Genomic DNA, 15819 nt, shown 5'->3' on the forward strand with positions numbered 1-15819 from the left:
CAAGTAGTGAAGTTGAAACTGTGATTAAAAATCTTCCAACAAAAGTCCAGGACCAGATGTCTTCACAGGTGAATTCTATCAAACATTTAGAGAGGAGCTAACACCCATCCTTCTCAAAGTCTTCCAAGAAATTACAGAGGAAGGAACACTCCCAAACTCATTCTATGAGGTCACCATCACCCTGATACCAAAACCAGACAAAGATACTACAAAAAAAGAAAATTACAGACCATTATCACTGATGAATATAGATGCAAAAATCCTCAACAGAATACTAGCACACAGAATCCAACAATACATTACAAGGATCATAAACCATGATCAAGTGGGATTTATCCCAGGGATGCAAGGATTCTTCAATATACACAAATCAATCAATGTGATATACCATATTAGCAAACTGAAGAATAAAAACCATATGATCATATCAATAGATGCAGAAAAAGCTTTTGACAAAATTCAACACCCATTTATGATAAAATCTCTCCAGAAAGTGGGCATAGAGGGAGCCTACCTCAACATAATAAAGGCCATATATGACAAACATCATTCTCAGTGGTGAAAAACTGAAAGCATTTCCTCTAAGATCAGGAACAAGACAAGGATGTCTACTTTCACCACTATTATTCAACACAGTTTTGGAAGTCCTAGCCACGGCAATGAGAGAAGAAAAAGAAATAAAAGGAATACAAATTGGAAAAGAAGAAGTGAAACTGTCACTCTTTGCAGATGATATGATACTGTACATAGAGAATCCTAAAGATGCCACCAGAAAACTACTAGAGCTAATCAATGAATTTGGTAAAGTTGCAGGATACAAAATTAATGCACAGAAATCTCTTGCATTCCTATACACTAATGATGAAAAATCTGAAAGAGAAATTAAGGAAACACTCCCATTTACCATTGCAAAAAAAGGAATAAAATACCTAGGAATAAACCTACCTAGGGAGACAAAAGACCTGTATGCAGAAAACTATAAGACACTGATGAAAGAAATTGAAGATGATACCAACAGATGGAGAGATATACCATGTTCTTGGATTGGAGAATCAATATTGTGAAAATGACTATACTACCCAAAGGAGTTTACAGATTCAGTGCAATCCCTGTCAATTACCAATGGCATTTTTTACAGAACTAGAACAAAACATCTTGAAGTTTGTATGGAGACATAAAAGACCCCGAGTAGCCAAAGCAGTCTTGAGGGAAAAACACGGAGCTGGAGGAATCAGACTCCCTGACTTCAGACTATACTACAAATCTACAGTAATCAAGACAATACGGTACTGGCACAAAAACAGAAACATAGATCAACGGAACAAGATAGAAAGCCCAGAGATAAACCCACGCACCTATGGCCAACTAATCTATGACAAAGGAGGCAAGGATATACAATGGAGAAAAGACAGTCTCTTCAATAAGTGGTGCTGGGAAAACTGGACAGCTACATGTAAAAGAATGAAATTAGAACACTCCCTAACACCATACACAAAAATAAACTCAAAATGGATTAGAGACCGAAGTGTAAGAGTGGACACTATAAAACTGTTAGAGGAAAACATAGGAAGAACACTCTGACATAAATCACAGCAAGATCATTTTTGATCCACCTCCTAGAGTAATGGAAATAAAAATGAAAATAAACAAATGGGACCTAATGAAACTTAAAAGCTTTTGCACAACAAAGGAAACCATAAAGAAGACGAAAAGACAACCCTTAGAATGGGAGAAAATATTTGCAAATGAATCAGCGGACAAAGGATTAATCCCCAAAATATATAAACAACTCATGCAGCTCAATGTTAAAAAAACAAACAACCCAATCCAGAAATGGGCAGAAGACCTAAATAGACATTTCTCCAAAGAAGACATACAGATGGCCAAGACGCACATGAAGAGCTGCTCAACATCACTAATTATTAGAGAAATGCAAATCAAAACTGCAATGAGGTATCACCTCACACCAGTTAGAATAGGCATCATTAGAAAATCTACAAACAACAAACGCTGGAGAGGGTGTGGAGAAAACGGAACCCTCTTGCACTGTTGGTGGGAATGTAAATTGATACAGCCACTATGGAGAACAGTATGGAGGTTCCTTAAAAAACTAAAAACAGAATTTCCAGGGGATCCAGCAATCCCAGAGAAAACCATAAATCAAAAAGACACATGCACCCCAATGTTCATTGCAGCACTATTTACAATAGCCAGGTCATGGAAGCAACCTAAATGCCCATTGACAGATGAATGGATAAAGCAGATGTGGCCCATATATACAATGGAATATTACTTAGCCATAAAAAGGAACGAAATTGGGTCATTTGTTGTGACGTTGATGTATCTAGAGACTGTCATACAGAGTGAAGTAAGTCAGAAAGAGAAAAACAACTATCGTATATTAACACGTATATGTGGAACCTAGAAGAATGGTACAGATGAACCGGTTTGCAGCGCAGGAATTGAGACACAGATGTAGAGAACAAATGTATGGAAAACAAGGGGGGAAAGTGGTGGTGGTGGTGGTGGTAGTGGTGTGCTTAATTGGGCGATTGGGATTGACATGTATACACTGATGTGTATAAAATTGATGACTAATAAGAACCTGCTGTATAAAATAAAATTCAAAAATTAAAAGAAAAAAAAAACCACAGATGTGTGCTGTCCAGTTTGGTAGCCACCAGGCACATGTGGCTATTTAAGTTGAAATTAATTTGGATTAAATAAGATAAAATATGTCTTCAGAGGCCACATCTCAAGTGCTAATGGCTACTTTAGAGGCCAGCACAGATATCGGACATTCCTATCATCATAGGAGGTTCTACTGAACAGTGCTGTGTAAATAATTCGTTGTTGTTATATTATTATGCAGTATATGATAGGAATGTCTGCATTTTATTTTTTATTCATAGTGAACTTTTAGATATGACCTCTGCCCAGTATTTGCTTTTGTTTCCTTTCTCTGCCCTTAAGAAACCTCCATGAATTTTTATAGTGTACAAGTCTTATCTGAGTTTTTGATCAAATTTAGTGTTATATTGTAGTGGGCAGCTTGAAATTAGACTAGTTTGAAAATGTTTTCTATGTTAATAATATACAAAAGTGATTTTACAAAGTTGTTGGGTTTGTTTTTTTTTTTTTTCTTTCTTTTTCTTATTTAAAGTCCATCTTCTGCACAGTTCCCATTTTTGGGAGAAGTACTGCCTGTTCCCTCGTCCAGCATTGATTGTCACACTTTACAAAGTTAAGATACCCTAAATGTTGGTATCTTTTACACAGTTTCCTCCAAGCCCCTTGTTTTTTTTTTACTTAAATAAAAACCAAATTTCTCAGGGAAAGAAGATTTTTACAAGCAATTTCGGAGCAGAATTGATTTTGGTGTGTGTTAATGCAGACAATCTGCCCAGTGTTAAAATGTTACAGAGAAAAAAACCCACACAAGCTGCCACGTTCGTGTGATCACACCAAAATAGCAGCTTGTATTTATATTTTCAGTCTCCTCGAGGTGGACTGCAGGCACACACGAATGAGTGGCTGTACTTGGTGTTGTGTTGTGATTTTATTTGATGCAGGCACAGTACATGCTTGTGCGTTCACGACCAGCCTTCGCATATGCACTTGTTCACAGCCACGGAAGTGAAAACTACAACACAAGCCGCTCTCTATGAGTTGTCGGCAACCTGTGTGTGTGTTTCCTAAATATTAAAGAGGGGGAGAAACAAATTTTCAGGAACACAAGAAACAATTCTTCTGTCAAATGGCCTGTAGTCCTTCCTCATTTGACAACACTTAAGGTAAAAATAAAATATTGGATTCTCATGGTTGCATATATATATTTAGAAATATGTATTTTCCTGTACTGCTCATGATTTTGACGTGTATTTTTCTCATTTCTGTTCCATTTAAGCATGCAGATTCTTACCACACATTTGTCCCAATTTATGGGATATTTTTAAACTTTAAAAAAATTTTATAGTATTTGAGTGAAAATATAGGTGTATTTGCTGCAGTCGTGGTGCTTTGATTAGCATCCTGGCACTCCCTGTCTGGGATTTGGGAGAAGCGGTCCATGTCGTGGCAGCAGAGTTACATCACTCTGAGCAGCTGACCAGAAGAATTTTTACTTTTGAGGTCCTCCTTGTAAATTAAGCCAGAGTTTTTTAGCACTATTTATAGTTGTGGGTTCACATATTGATTATGAGAAGGTTAAAAAGTAAAGTCTGGTGGGTGGCAAAGTAATGCCTCATCCTGAAACATTCCTAGTTGGCCTATCCTGTTCAGTAGGGTAACAGTATTTTCGGAACTTTCACACATTTGGAATTGACACCACTTAAGTACTTCAAGAGTAAATGCTTTCAATTGCTTTAAAATTTTTTCTTAATTGCTGAAAAAGTGCAAAATAAAGTCTGTATTTTCAGTGTGACAAAGCCTTGCACTTAAAGTGCATATTTCTATCTACCTTTTTTTTTTTTAATTTTTCACCTTTATGGTATCAGTAAAAAGATTTTTTTTTTTTTTTAATTTGAGACAGAGAGGCAGTGGGGTAGAGGGCTTGCTATGTAACTCAGGGCATTGGAGAGCTAGAAAGAACCTTGGATGAAAACCTCTATTTGGATGGTGACAGATACCACTCCCTGAAAGTCCAGCCCCAACTGCCCTGTCCTATCATTCTTTGATATCTCCTGTCATCCTAACCCTTCTGCTTTGTCTTCTCACCTGTATGGCGATTTCAAATTCCCACCTTCCCTGTTAGGCTCTTGGAGACTTTCCTGCTATCCTCTTGGGCTGGATCACACCCTTGTCATCACAACAGATTTCTACTTTCTTTCTGTTCACCTCCAGTTTATGGCCTGTGAAAACTATATGTTGCTTATGTATTCATTAGTTGCAAAAAACAAAGGTAGCCGAACTGTGGTCTGGCCTTTGTTATGCTTTGCCTTTTCACCTCCAGTCCTTGAGTTCATGATTTCATTCTCATTTTTTGTTGGTTTGTTTATTTGTAGGTTTGTAGATTTATTTACTCATTCAACAAATGCTACTTGAGAAATTACTATGTAGCAGCTACTATTCCAGAAGTTGAGGATCCTGATAAGGAAAATAGTGTGTCTTCTGTTCTTCTGTAGACCCTGCGTATTTTATTGTAATTATCTTCCTTTTAAAAATATCTGTAAAATGTCTACTTTCTCGCCTAGATTTTCTTAAGTACTTAGTTTTTCTGTTTTATATCTTTCATATTCCCCAGTACCAGGCATCCATAATAGGCATTTGTGTCATTGGTAGTCATCTACTTAAGTCCTTTTATTTTGCAAACGCGTAAAGTTGAAGCTCAGAAAGAATGACTTAAGAAAATACAACTTGTTAACGGCTGAAATGGAAATAACACCTGGGACTCCAGGTCTTTCCACAGATCTGTAACGTTTTATGTTAATCTAGTTTGCCTGAATTTAACGCTTTCTCAGTTCTAGAAACATTTATCAAATACTTTGTGTCTGCAGATCACTCTGTGGAGCACACAGGACATGAAGGCATGAGTGTTATCTCAAATCTTACTCAGAAAGTTCTAGAGATTCCATACATAGCTACTGTTTCTGCCCTCTGGGTTCATATGTTCTAATGTAGAGTTTCTCACCCTTGGGAGTATTGACCTTTTGGACCAATTAATTCTTTGTTGTGAGAGGCTGTCCCACGCAGTGGGGTGTTAAGCAGCGTCCCCGACCTCTGGCTGCCGAGGGCTCTTTGGGGCATGATTTTTAGATCTTTCCAGGGCATCAGGGTGTCTTGTTTGACAGGAGGGTTCTCTGATGCACTGCTTTAGAGCTTTCTGAGATCTTAACAAAGTATTTTACATTCACACCCTTGGTTTCATCTTTGGACCTTGTTTTTCTGACTGTGTCTTATATTCGATCTTTGCCCAGAAGCAGTGTCTTAATGCTTCATTTGTGACTAGGGAGGATGAGAAGGAGAAAAGGTTGTATTTTCAAGCCCAGCAAGTCCCAGCGCCTCTGCGTTGAGCAGTTCTTCCACTTTCCTCATTTTCCATTCTACTGTAAATAACAAGCAACACCAGGCAGCACCTTCAGCACTGCCTGGACAGTCTCCTTGGCTAGATCACCCAGTGTATTAGGTACATTTTCAGTATTCCAAATAACTAGAGGCTGCTGTGTTGTCAGTACATAATAAGGAATCTTTTCTCTCCACTTTTCTTGTGATGTTTTCCTCACTTTGATTTACACCCTCACTGGCAGCCTCGTGGGCTGTCTGGCTAATCATCTCTTTCAGATCCTTTAGTCTTTCAGTGAGGTCTATGCAAGGTCCTTCCAACTCCTGTCCAGTCCTATAGACACCTCTACCACATATTTTATTGTTTTTTTTAAAAACAGCCCAGTTTCAGGTATCAAAACCTCTTTTCATCATCTATTTGCTGCATAATACATCAACCAAAATGTAATCACTTGGAACTATAATCATGTATTGTATTTCATAGTTGCTGGAGATCAGGAGTTTGGGAGCAGCTGTGGTCCTGGCTCAGGGGTCTCTCTTGAGCTTGCAGTCAGGTGTCAGCTGGAGCTGCCGTCGTGTGGAGGCCTAATGAGGGCTGGAGGACCCCTGTGGGTTCCTCTCCATGTGGGTCTCGCCATGGCGCTGCTTAAGTGTCTTTTCTCCAGAGGGTTCTTCCCCTAAAGCAAACAATCCACGGAGGAAGGGCAGTGTGTTAAAGAATTGGCAGATGTATTTTTAAAACCACCACAGTCCATATGTAGCTTCCCAAGTTTCCCAGATGACCTTTTCCATTCTGTCCAGCTGGAAGGGGAAACGTGGATGGGGCCTGATGGGGGCTGGGGGAAATGTGAATTTTGTGGTCACATGTCATGGCCACTCCCATCCCAGTGGCCACAGCTCACTGAAGAGGATGCTGGGAAGTTCAGTCCTGCTGTGTACCTGGAATGAGGAGAAAGCAGATTTGGTTGAATAGGGGGGATGGTGAAATCATCAACCAAAGTAGGGAGGACAGGAATAAAAAATACGTAGTGTGCCTCCGTTCATTTTATATCAAATTGCTCCTCTGTGGTTTTTGCTTGATTTTTTTTCCAGTTTTTCTTTAATAAAACAACAAACCAGAGAAAGGTATTATAGTTATTTTGGTGTTTAATAGTATTCTAGGGAGTTTTCATCCGCTCATTTTAAATTTTAGATGGATGCTGGTAGTGAAGTTCTGGTTTTAAAGTACCGACGTAACATCAATTATTGTTCCTTCAAGCCCTCCTGTGCTGCTCTGTCCTCCTGCTTGACTATAAACCTTCCCCAAGGGTTTTATTTTTTCCCTTGGGTCATCTTATTGAATACTTGCATCTTCAGTAATTCAGCTGGGCCCAGTGCTTTGTCTGTTTTAATACTTCTAATTACCTAATTATGTACTATTATGCAGTGACAAAGCCCTTTGTCATTTCACTCTTTTCTTAACCCTTTTCTTGCTTAGGAAATGTTCTTTTTGTCTCTTTGTTGTCTGAGGAACTCTCCATCATAGACACCCCAGATATTTGCCTAGCTTCCCTTCATCCTCTGTCTGTGTTATGAGCGACCACAGCCCTGTGTGAAGTTTCTGCGTCTTTCCAGTTAGCTCCCATCAGGCACCTGGGTTCCTGGTTACTGGGTTTGACGTTGTTGTTTAGCTGTACTCCGTCCCTCACCTCCTGACTTGTTCCCATATGCTGCAGTTGCATGGGAAGATAGATATCCAAAAGGCAAATAGAATAGTCCAGTTATCATAACCTATTTTCGTGACAGAATTAGTGTCATTTATCATTCATAGAGCTTAGATGTCCACAAGCATCCATGAGTAAATATAATGGAAACCAACTATGTTTTTCAAAATTATAGTGATCTGTACTTCAGGATGACTAAAAATTGACAAGGGTAAATTTTTCTTTATATATGTATTTTAGATAATAATGAAAGGAAAAAGGATAAAGTTGTAGTCTTGCCATCTTACCACCTCTAATGAATTAATACATCTAGGCAATGATCATCGATCATCACAGAAAGAGAAGCTAAAAATGTATGCCTCCTGATGGAAGTACACAGTACCATCTGTACCCGTTAGCTATTGCTGCATTGTAAACCACCCCAAAGCTTAAAAGAACAGCAGAATTAATTTTGTTGATGAATCTCCAACTTGGGTAGGGCTGAGCAGGCAGGTTGTCTCTGTTCCACATGGTGTTGGCCAGGCCAGCTTGAAGGTTAAGGACTGGAATCATTGGAAGGTGTGTTCACTTTCCTGCCTGGCTGTTGAAGCCGGCTCTCAGCAGAGACCTCTGGAGCTGTGGCTGGAACACCTCCCCACGGCCTCTCCTGTAGCTGCTTGACTTCTAGCAGCACAGCGTCTGGGTTCCACGATGTGTCCAGACGGAGAGGCAGACAGAAGCTGTGTCGCAGCATCACTTGTACTGTCTTCCCTTTGTGAGAAGCTCATCACTGAGGACAGCACATCTGCAGAGGGAAGGAAGTTAGGCTCCTCCACCTTTGTATGGGAGGAGTGCCAAAGAATTCGTGAACATGTACTAAAGCCACCATGCCACCCATGAAGGTTTTTGTTGAAAGTTGAACCTGAACCTGATGAAGTCTCTAGACCTACCTACCAGATTATAGGAAATACAGTGGGGGCGGGGGTGTGGAGGTGGGGGGTGGGGCGCGGTGGGGAGGAGAGGAATGTGTTACATAACAAAATGGAGGAACAATAAGTAAAATTCAGAATGTGGGAAGTTTCTACAGGGAAAAGAGCCTGGTTTCTTTAACAAATACATTGTAAGAGAGAGAGGGAGAGGGAGAGAGGAAGGAAGGAAGGGAGGGAGGGAGGGGCACGTCTATGTAGTAAAAAACTCTTAAGAGATATATCAACAAGTTGCAGTGTAAATTCTTGGATCTTGATTGAAACAAACTGAAAAATATTTAGGGAAATTTGAACATTGATTGTATATTTGATTTAATCAATGGATTATTTTTATTAGTTATAGTGTTAAAGTGGTGCTATGGTTATGTTTTTAGAGAGTCTTTATGTTTTAGAAATACACACTGCAATATTATGGGTGTAGTGATGTCTCAGGTTTGCTTCAAAATGCAACACTGAGAGAGGAGGATATGTAAAAAAAAAAAAAAAAAAAAAAAAAAAGAACTGATTAATGATGAAGCTGGGCGATAGCTATACTGAAATTCAGTCTACTATTGTCTCTTTATAGATGCTGGAATTTATAATGAAAGATTATAATGAAAAGATTATATATGAAAGATTTTAGATAATGAAAGATTTTTTTTTAAACTTAAGTTGAAAACTATACTGCCTACGAATGTGGGGTTATTTCAAGATACAAACCAAAACTCACACAGCAGACTTTTATATCTCTTGATGTTAGTTTGCACTATGTAAAATTTGTCTATTTAATACCTGCACACATCTTGAGAGAGAAACTCCTGCATTTTAAATATTGATCTATTAAGTTAAAACTGAATTATCGGGCTTCCCTGGTGGCGCAGTGGTTGAGAGTCCGCCTGCCGATGCAGGGAACACGGGTTCGTGCCCCGATCTGGGAAGATCCCACATGACGCGGGGCTGGGCCCGTGAGTCATGGCCGCTGAGCCTGCGCTTCCAGAGCCTGTGCTCCGCAACGGGGGAGGCCACAACAGTGAGAGGGCCCGCATACCGCAAAAACAAAAAACAAAAAACTGAATTATCACCTTTTTTTCCATCAGGTAAAAATGTTCGATGGTATTAGTCTAAATCACATCATGGAATACTTTAATATTAATTTCTCTTTGCTTTTTATCTCTATCAGAGTTTCATCCTCACCTGTTTACCATCTCCACTTTCATTTCTGGCCAAATGCAGGAATTAGTTCTCTTGACTTTCATTTTCTAATAATAATTTAGAATTTCTCTTCAGTTCCCATTTATTGTGATTCTTTTCTCCTTTTACTTTCCTATCAGATAGTTTGGCTTGAGTGAATCATAAATGTCTCTAGTTTCAATCCTAAGTTTTTTTTTTCTCTATCTCATCTTTAATGAATATACTACCATTTCTCTTTTTTGCATGAAACTGTAGAGTCACTATTGATTTTTCAAAATCTTCACAGTTGTTGACTTCAGCCTCGGTCTGTATTCTGTGATTTTTGTTATTGTCTCAAAACCAGATTTGCCTTTCCAGTGATATTCGGGTTAGACTACTGTTCAGATTACCTGCCCTGAATCAACACCAGATGTTAGGAAAGCTATTTTGAAACTTAAAACCTATCATCAAAGCTGCTTATCACTATTCCTAGAGAATCTACTCACTACTTTTCTCCCTTTTATTTCTGATTCCTATAGATGGAATGCCTTCTTACTTGAAGCCTGTTAATACGAAACCAAGTATTTGTTGTAGCAAATATGTTATTATTCAGGTATATTCATCAACCTTATGACCTAGGTTCTTCCGTGTAACTTTAAACTCATGGAATTTTACTTCAATGCATATCTCTGACACATTGTTTAGCAAAGCAGTTGGGAAGTACTGCTAACCTGCTTAACTACCCAGATATACTGGAGCAGGTATTAATCTCTCTGCTTCCGTTCTCCTTACCTGTTACCTTCTGAACTGGACTCTTTCACCTTATAACTTCTCTGAATGTCATCTCTTTTTCCAGCTTCTGAAAATAGCATAAACTTTTGTTTCTTTTTTGGAACTCTTCTGAAATCTTTCCCATGTTACTTGTTTGATGCTATGGATTCTTCATCAGAATTTAGAGAGCACCTCACACTTTTCTAAAAAAGAGGATATCCTGAAACTTCCTAAATTGACACTTCAGCATTGTAGACTAGAATTGTGGATGGTGTGCTATCACATAGATATGCTCTGTCTGCCTAATATGCGTTTTCAGTTGATTGGGTATTTGCTAAAAGTGGGTAATTTAAATTATCTACCTGCAATTTGATTCTTATAGATCTCTAGTTTTTAGTCTTGTGAGTGGTTAGTATGCATTTAAATGAAACTATGAATTGATATGTAATATAATTTACATTTTTAGTAGTAAGGTATTAAATTCTTACTTTATATAGTTCATGGATATTTGTTACAAAGTGAATGTTGTAGGTTTTAGTACTTTCTCCCATAGTCCATTCAGATTGCAGTGACTGTAGGGAATTTGGTGGTGCCAGTGTTCATAGACAGTTTCCAAAGCATAGTTATGGAAGGGGACACACAAAATCACGCATCCGTGTGATCTGTCCAGATCCTGGGACAGGAAGCCTACTTCACGACAGGGCTAGATTTAAGTCATCTGATGAGGAAGGAGGGGGAACAGTTTTGTCTCAGAAGGGTTACTCTGTTTTTACTTTAGTGACTAAGTTTTCCCAAGAAATTTCTTTCCAGCATTTTATTAACTACTTACCTATCTTTCATCCTGATTACTCTAATTTGGGATATTTGACTATCTAAAGGTTTTAGCAGCTTTCTTTTGTCCCAAATAAGTCATTTAACAAGTTTTTCTGTTTCTTTCCTGCTTCAGTGCATTTGACACCTTTCTGGAACTTCTTTGGCTTCTAAGATATAGTTATTATTCTTGCTCTGAATCTGCTTTCAGGTAATTTCTCTCCTCTTTAGGAGCTATGGTCACTTGTGCCTAGTCAGACTCCTGAGCTTCAGTCTGGGCTGCCTGGGGGGCCATCACATTAATCTGGATGGCTGTCTGGAGGGCCATCCATCTCAAGCATGGACTTGAGATAACATTGTTCAGACCCATGGACTGTTGATTACCGGCCCCTCAAAGGAGAGGCTTCCTTGTTGGTAGAGAACAGGTCAAATACCTGTGTCTGGGGACAAATTGTACATCCAAGGGAATTTCAAGCAAAAGTCAAATGAACAGATGAAGATGAAACAGGCTGTAATTTATTATAAAAATTAGGCGCAGGAAAGAGATGCTTCACAAACCGCCTGAACTGGAGAGAAAGTTCTCACTCTCACAGGGTGCCCGAAGAGGATCAGAAGGAAGCAGAAAAGAGCAGAGGTTGCCAGAGATAGGAAGCAGTGAACCATCAGAATATGAATAAAATAACCATTGCTGCCTTTACGAGACTAACGAAGGAGATTTTTCTGTTTCCGTGATGCCGCGTGCCTCCGTGCTCCAGGCGCTCCTCCTTTTCAGCCTCTTGCGTATTTACTACATATTCTCGTGTTTTCTAGTTCCAATGCGACCTCATTCACATCTTCATCACCTAAAGTACCAGTACTCAGAGACTAGCAATCACTTCTCTTCCTGAACGTCTGCTGCCAGGCGCTGTTCTTGGTGCTTTCACATTATTTCATCTTCATCACAAGATCAGTATTATTATCGCTACTTATAGATGAGGCCGTTAAGCAGCCATTTACTCAAGGTCGCACAGCCAGCAATTATGCAACAGGGAGCTGAACTTCGGCTTTTCTTCTCAGGTTTGTGATTTTTCCATTTCACCTCAGTATAATGTCCTCTTATCTCCTTCCTGTAGTCTCTCCTCCTGCAGGCTTAATCCTACTTAGAGTTACTCAAATACTGTCTTCTTTGGTACTTCCCTATTCAGAAATGTAGAGTCACTCTGTTGCTTTTCCTCAGTTGTAAATACTGCATTCAAAGCTCTTTTCTACACCTCCCACCTTTTCTTCTGTCCTTTTGCCCTGCTGCCAAGTGGCAGTACTTCACAGAAGTATTGATACTTTCCTTTTGCATTACTAATACCATACAGTGCTCTGCATTTGGAATACTCTTTGCCTTCTATGTCTTCATAGCTTTCCTTCTGATTTGGTTACCTTTCCCACAGATGTTCCATGTTCCTCCTCTCCTAAAAATTCTTGTTCAAACCTTTTGTGATTGAACCCATTTGCTGCTTATTTCTAGATGACATTCCTTCTTCCCTTATAGGCTCGTCTCTTGGTATTCATAGGAGATTAGTTCCAGGACTCCCACAGATACCAAAGTCCATGGATGCTTAACTCTCTTGTATAAAATGGAGTAATATTCTCATATAATCTATGCATATCCTCTCATATACTTTAAATCATCTCTAGATTTCTTATAATACCTACTACAATGTAAATGCCATGTAAATAGTGGCTGGCATGCTGGCAAATGCAAGTTTTGCTTTTTGGAACTTTCTGGAATTTTTTTCCCCAGACATCTTTGATCCACGGTTGGTTGAGTCTGCAGATTCGAAACCCAGGAATCCACAGGGTCGACTGTATATTCACTGTGTATTGCACTGCTCTGTATTTGCTCTTTGGGTTGTTGCAGTCGTGAATTCTTGCATTATAAACAGCTATTTAAGCTCCTTTCAGGTGGATACTCTTGCCCTTTTGTATTTCACATTACCTCAAAGCACCTGGTAGAATTTTTGATCCAGAGATCATTTAAGCAATACTGACTAACTCAGTCCATTTGAAGTCTGTGTTTTAATCAGATAAAATGAATGGTGTGGTCATGTATAATAATTTAAATCATGGTATTTGCATCCAAAAAAATAGGATAATGATTTTTTTTCACAAAGTTGGTACTTACAAAATCACAGTATACCAAATGGGGTAAAACAGAGCAGTCCCCACACCAAATGCACAGGCTATAATTTGTTTTGCTTAAAAACTGTTGTATTCATCATGCATATGATGACATTTACATATGAAGACATTTGAAATATTTAGATGTTGAAGGGTATCCAGTAGTTTCCCTTTTTCTCACCCTTTTTTCTTTAACACATGAGTCCCACCTATGGCATAAGTTGCCTGGCAAATACAGACTTGTACTAAAACCAAAAGCTGCCCATGGCACCTCTCAGAGATGAGAACTTGAGGGTAATTCTTGGAATTGTGCTAGCCGATTTCAATCCTGTGTTTTCTTTTTTCAGGTTTCCTGAAATGCAGTTTTTCCAACAAGAAAATGTGAGAAAAATTCTTACAGATGTTCTTTTCTGTTATGCTAGAGAAAACGAGCAGTTGCTTTATAAGCAGGTAATGAAAATATCGTACAGGTGGCATCCATTGACTCAGAATTTTCTATACAGCTTGACAAATGATAGAGCAATAATGTAGCCTTTATTGTATCCAAAGTTGCATCATAATAGTAAAGCAATCAAAGAGCTGCTTGTCAGCTGCATGGTGAGAAAGGTAAGCTCATTGACGCACATATGCTTCTTCCTTATTATAAGACATTCCACCAAATTGTCTTCTATGAGGCATTCAATCTTTGCTTTCAACTTTTGAGAGTTTGTTTATAAACAGCATCTTTGAAGGCAATCTAGTAATAAAGCTTTTCAGAGTTGTATATATAAATATTGTTTCTAAGTACAGCATTTATAAATATGTGGCATGTCATGTAGAGGATAATCAAATGTCCTTTTACTCTTCAAAATCTACCAGTAATATAACTGCAGAAAGTTCCTTTAAACTTTCTGAAATTTATATGATATTCTTGTGATCTTGATGTTTAATCATCTCGTTATTAAAGAAGATTATTGGATTGTGTTTATTCTTTTCAAAGTGTAAATTTTTAATTTAATATATAAAGAAGTATCTAGGTTTGCATTTAACCTTATGGGGTTCCAATAAAAATACGCAAAGTTAGATATTTTTATGTATTTCTCAAAATGCATATTAAGTCAGAATTCAAACTATATTAATAAATTCTCCAACAATCCAAAGTTATGACATCCAACTGATGACAACCCAAATTCAGTGTAATATAACAGAAAACATCTGCATGGTGAGAGCAGTGTATTTAATTTGAGATAGACTTAATTTGTTTAAAGATAATAAATCAAGTCATATTACAGTTGTCCTAAATAGTGTATTTGTTATTGTGTACATAGAATATCCAAGGGAACTAATTTTATCTTAGTTTCGATACTAATAATATGTCTTTATATTAATTACATGGTGACATTTAGCTTTTAGAATGGGAAATGGAAAAATATATCCTACTCATAATGGCAACCAAAACTATAAAATGTCTAAAAATAAATGTAATTATATAGAATCAAAAGCTATATGAAGAAAACTATAAATGTTATTGGAGCAAGAGTTGAATAAATAGAAAAGTGATAACGTGTTTTTAGGTGGGAAGACATTAAGTAAAAATATTACTTCTTCCCAAATTAATATATAAATGTGTTATCATTCCATTGATAGTCTAAGTGAGAGATATGGTTTTTAAAAACCAGGCACAGTGATTTTAAATTTTACACCAAGAAGCTTTATAGTCATTTTAATGGTGATGATACAGCTTAGTGGTTAAGATCACTGGCTTTAGACTCGGATCCCTTGATTTGAATCTCGGCTCCAACACTTTAAGTAGCTACCTTGTCTTAGACAATATACACATGTAACTTTTCTAATCCTTAGTTTCGTTGATGAGGGCAATAATAGTATTGACTTTGTAGAGTTAAAAACATGTATTGCTCATTATGAGTTCATGTTGGTAGCTGTGATGGTGATCATTGCTACAGTCAGTATTAAATATGTTGGAGCTGCCACAGAATTCAGGGGAAGGGGAGAATGGCACAGGGAGATCTGAAAACTGTTGTAAATGTTCTGTGATCAAACCAATGTGACAGTAATGTGGGAACTGAGAAAATAGATCAGTGGAACAAGCTAAGAACAGGTTCAGTTGTACATGAGATCTTCATATAAGATAGGACGTTTTCTTTCAATGGGAAAAGGATATTGACATGCTGTATTTGGCTTTCTATCAAAAAAAGATTATATTATACCATTATTGGGAGAAGAAATTCCAGATGGAGTAAAAATATAATTATAAAAACTAAAATTACACA

The 15819-nt window shown here is 38.0% G+C and overlaps 1 protein-coding gene across 3 annotated transcripts in view; it reads left to right on the forward strand.

Annotated features, from left to right (window-relative positions):
• TBC1D5 (TBC1 domain family member 5) overlaps positions 1-15819 on the forward strand; it is a 548194-nt gene that overhangs the window by 300101 nt on the left and 232274 nt on the right. For all 3 annotated transcript variants that reach the window (XM_032630465.1, XM_032630464.1, XM_032630466.1), the window contains one exon: positions 13897-13999. In XM_032630465.1, coding sequence (XP_032486356.1) covers positions 13897-13999 — 103 coding nt within the window. The remainder of the gene's footprint in view (positions 1-13896; positions 14000-15819) is intronic.

Source organism: Phocoena sinus, chromosome 4 (assembly GCF_008692025.1).
Source record: "Phocoena sinus isolate mPhoSin1 chromosome 4, mPhoSin1.pri, whole genome shotgun sequence".
Taxonomy (NCBI): Eukaryota; Metazoa; Chordata; class Mammalia; order Artiodactyla; family Phocoenidae; genus Phocoena; species Phocoena sinus.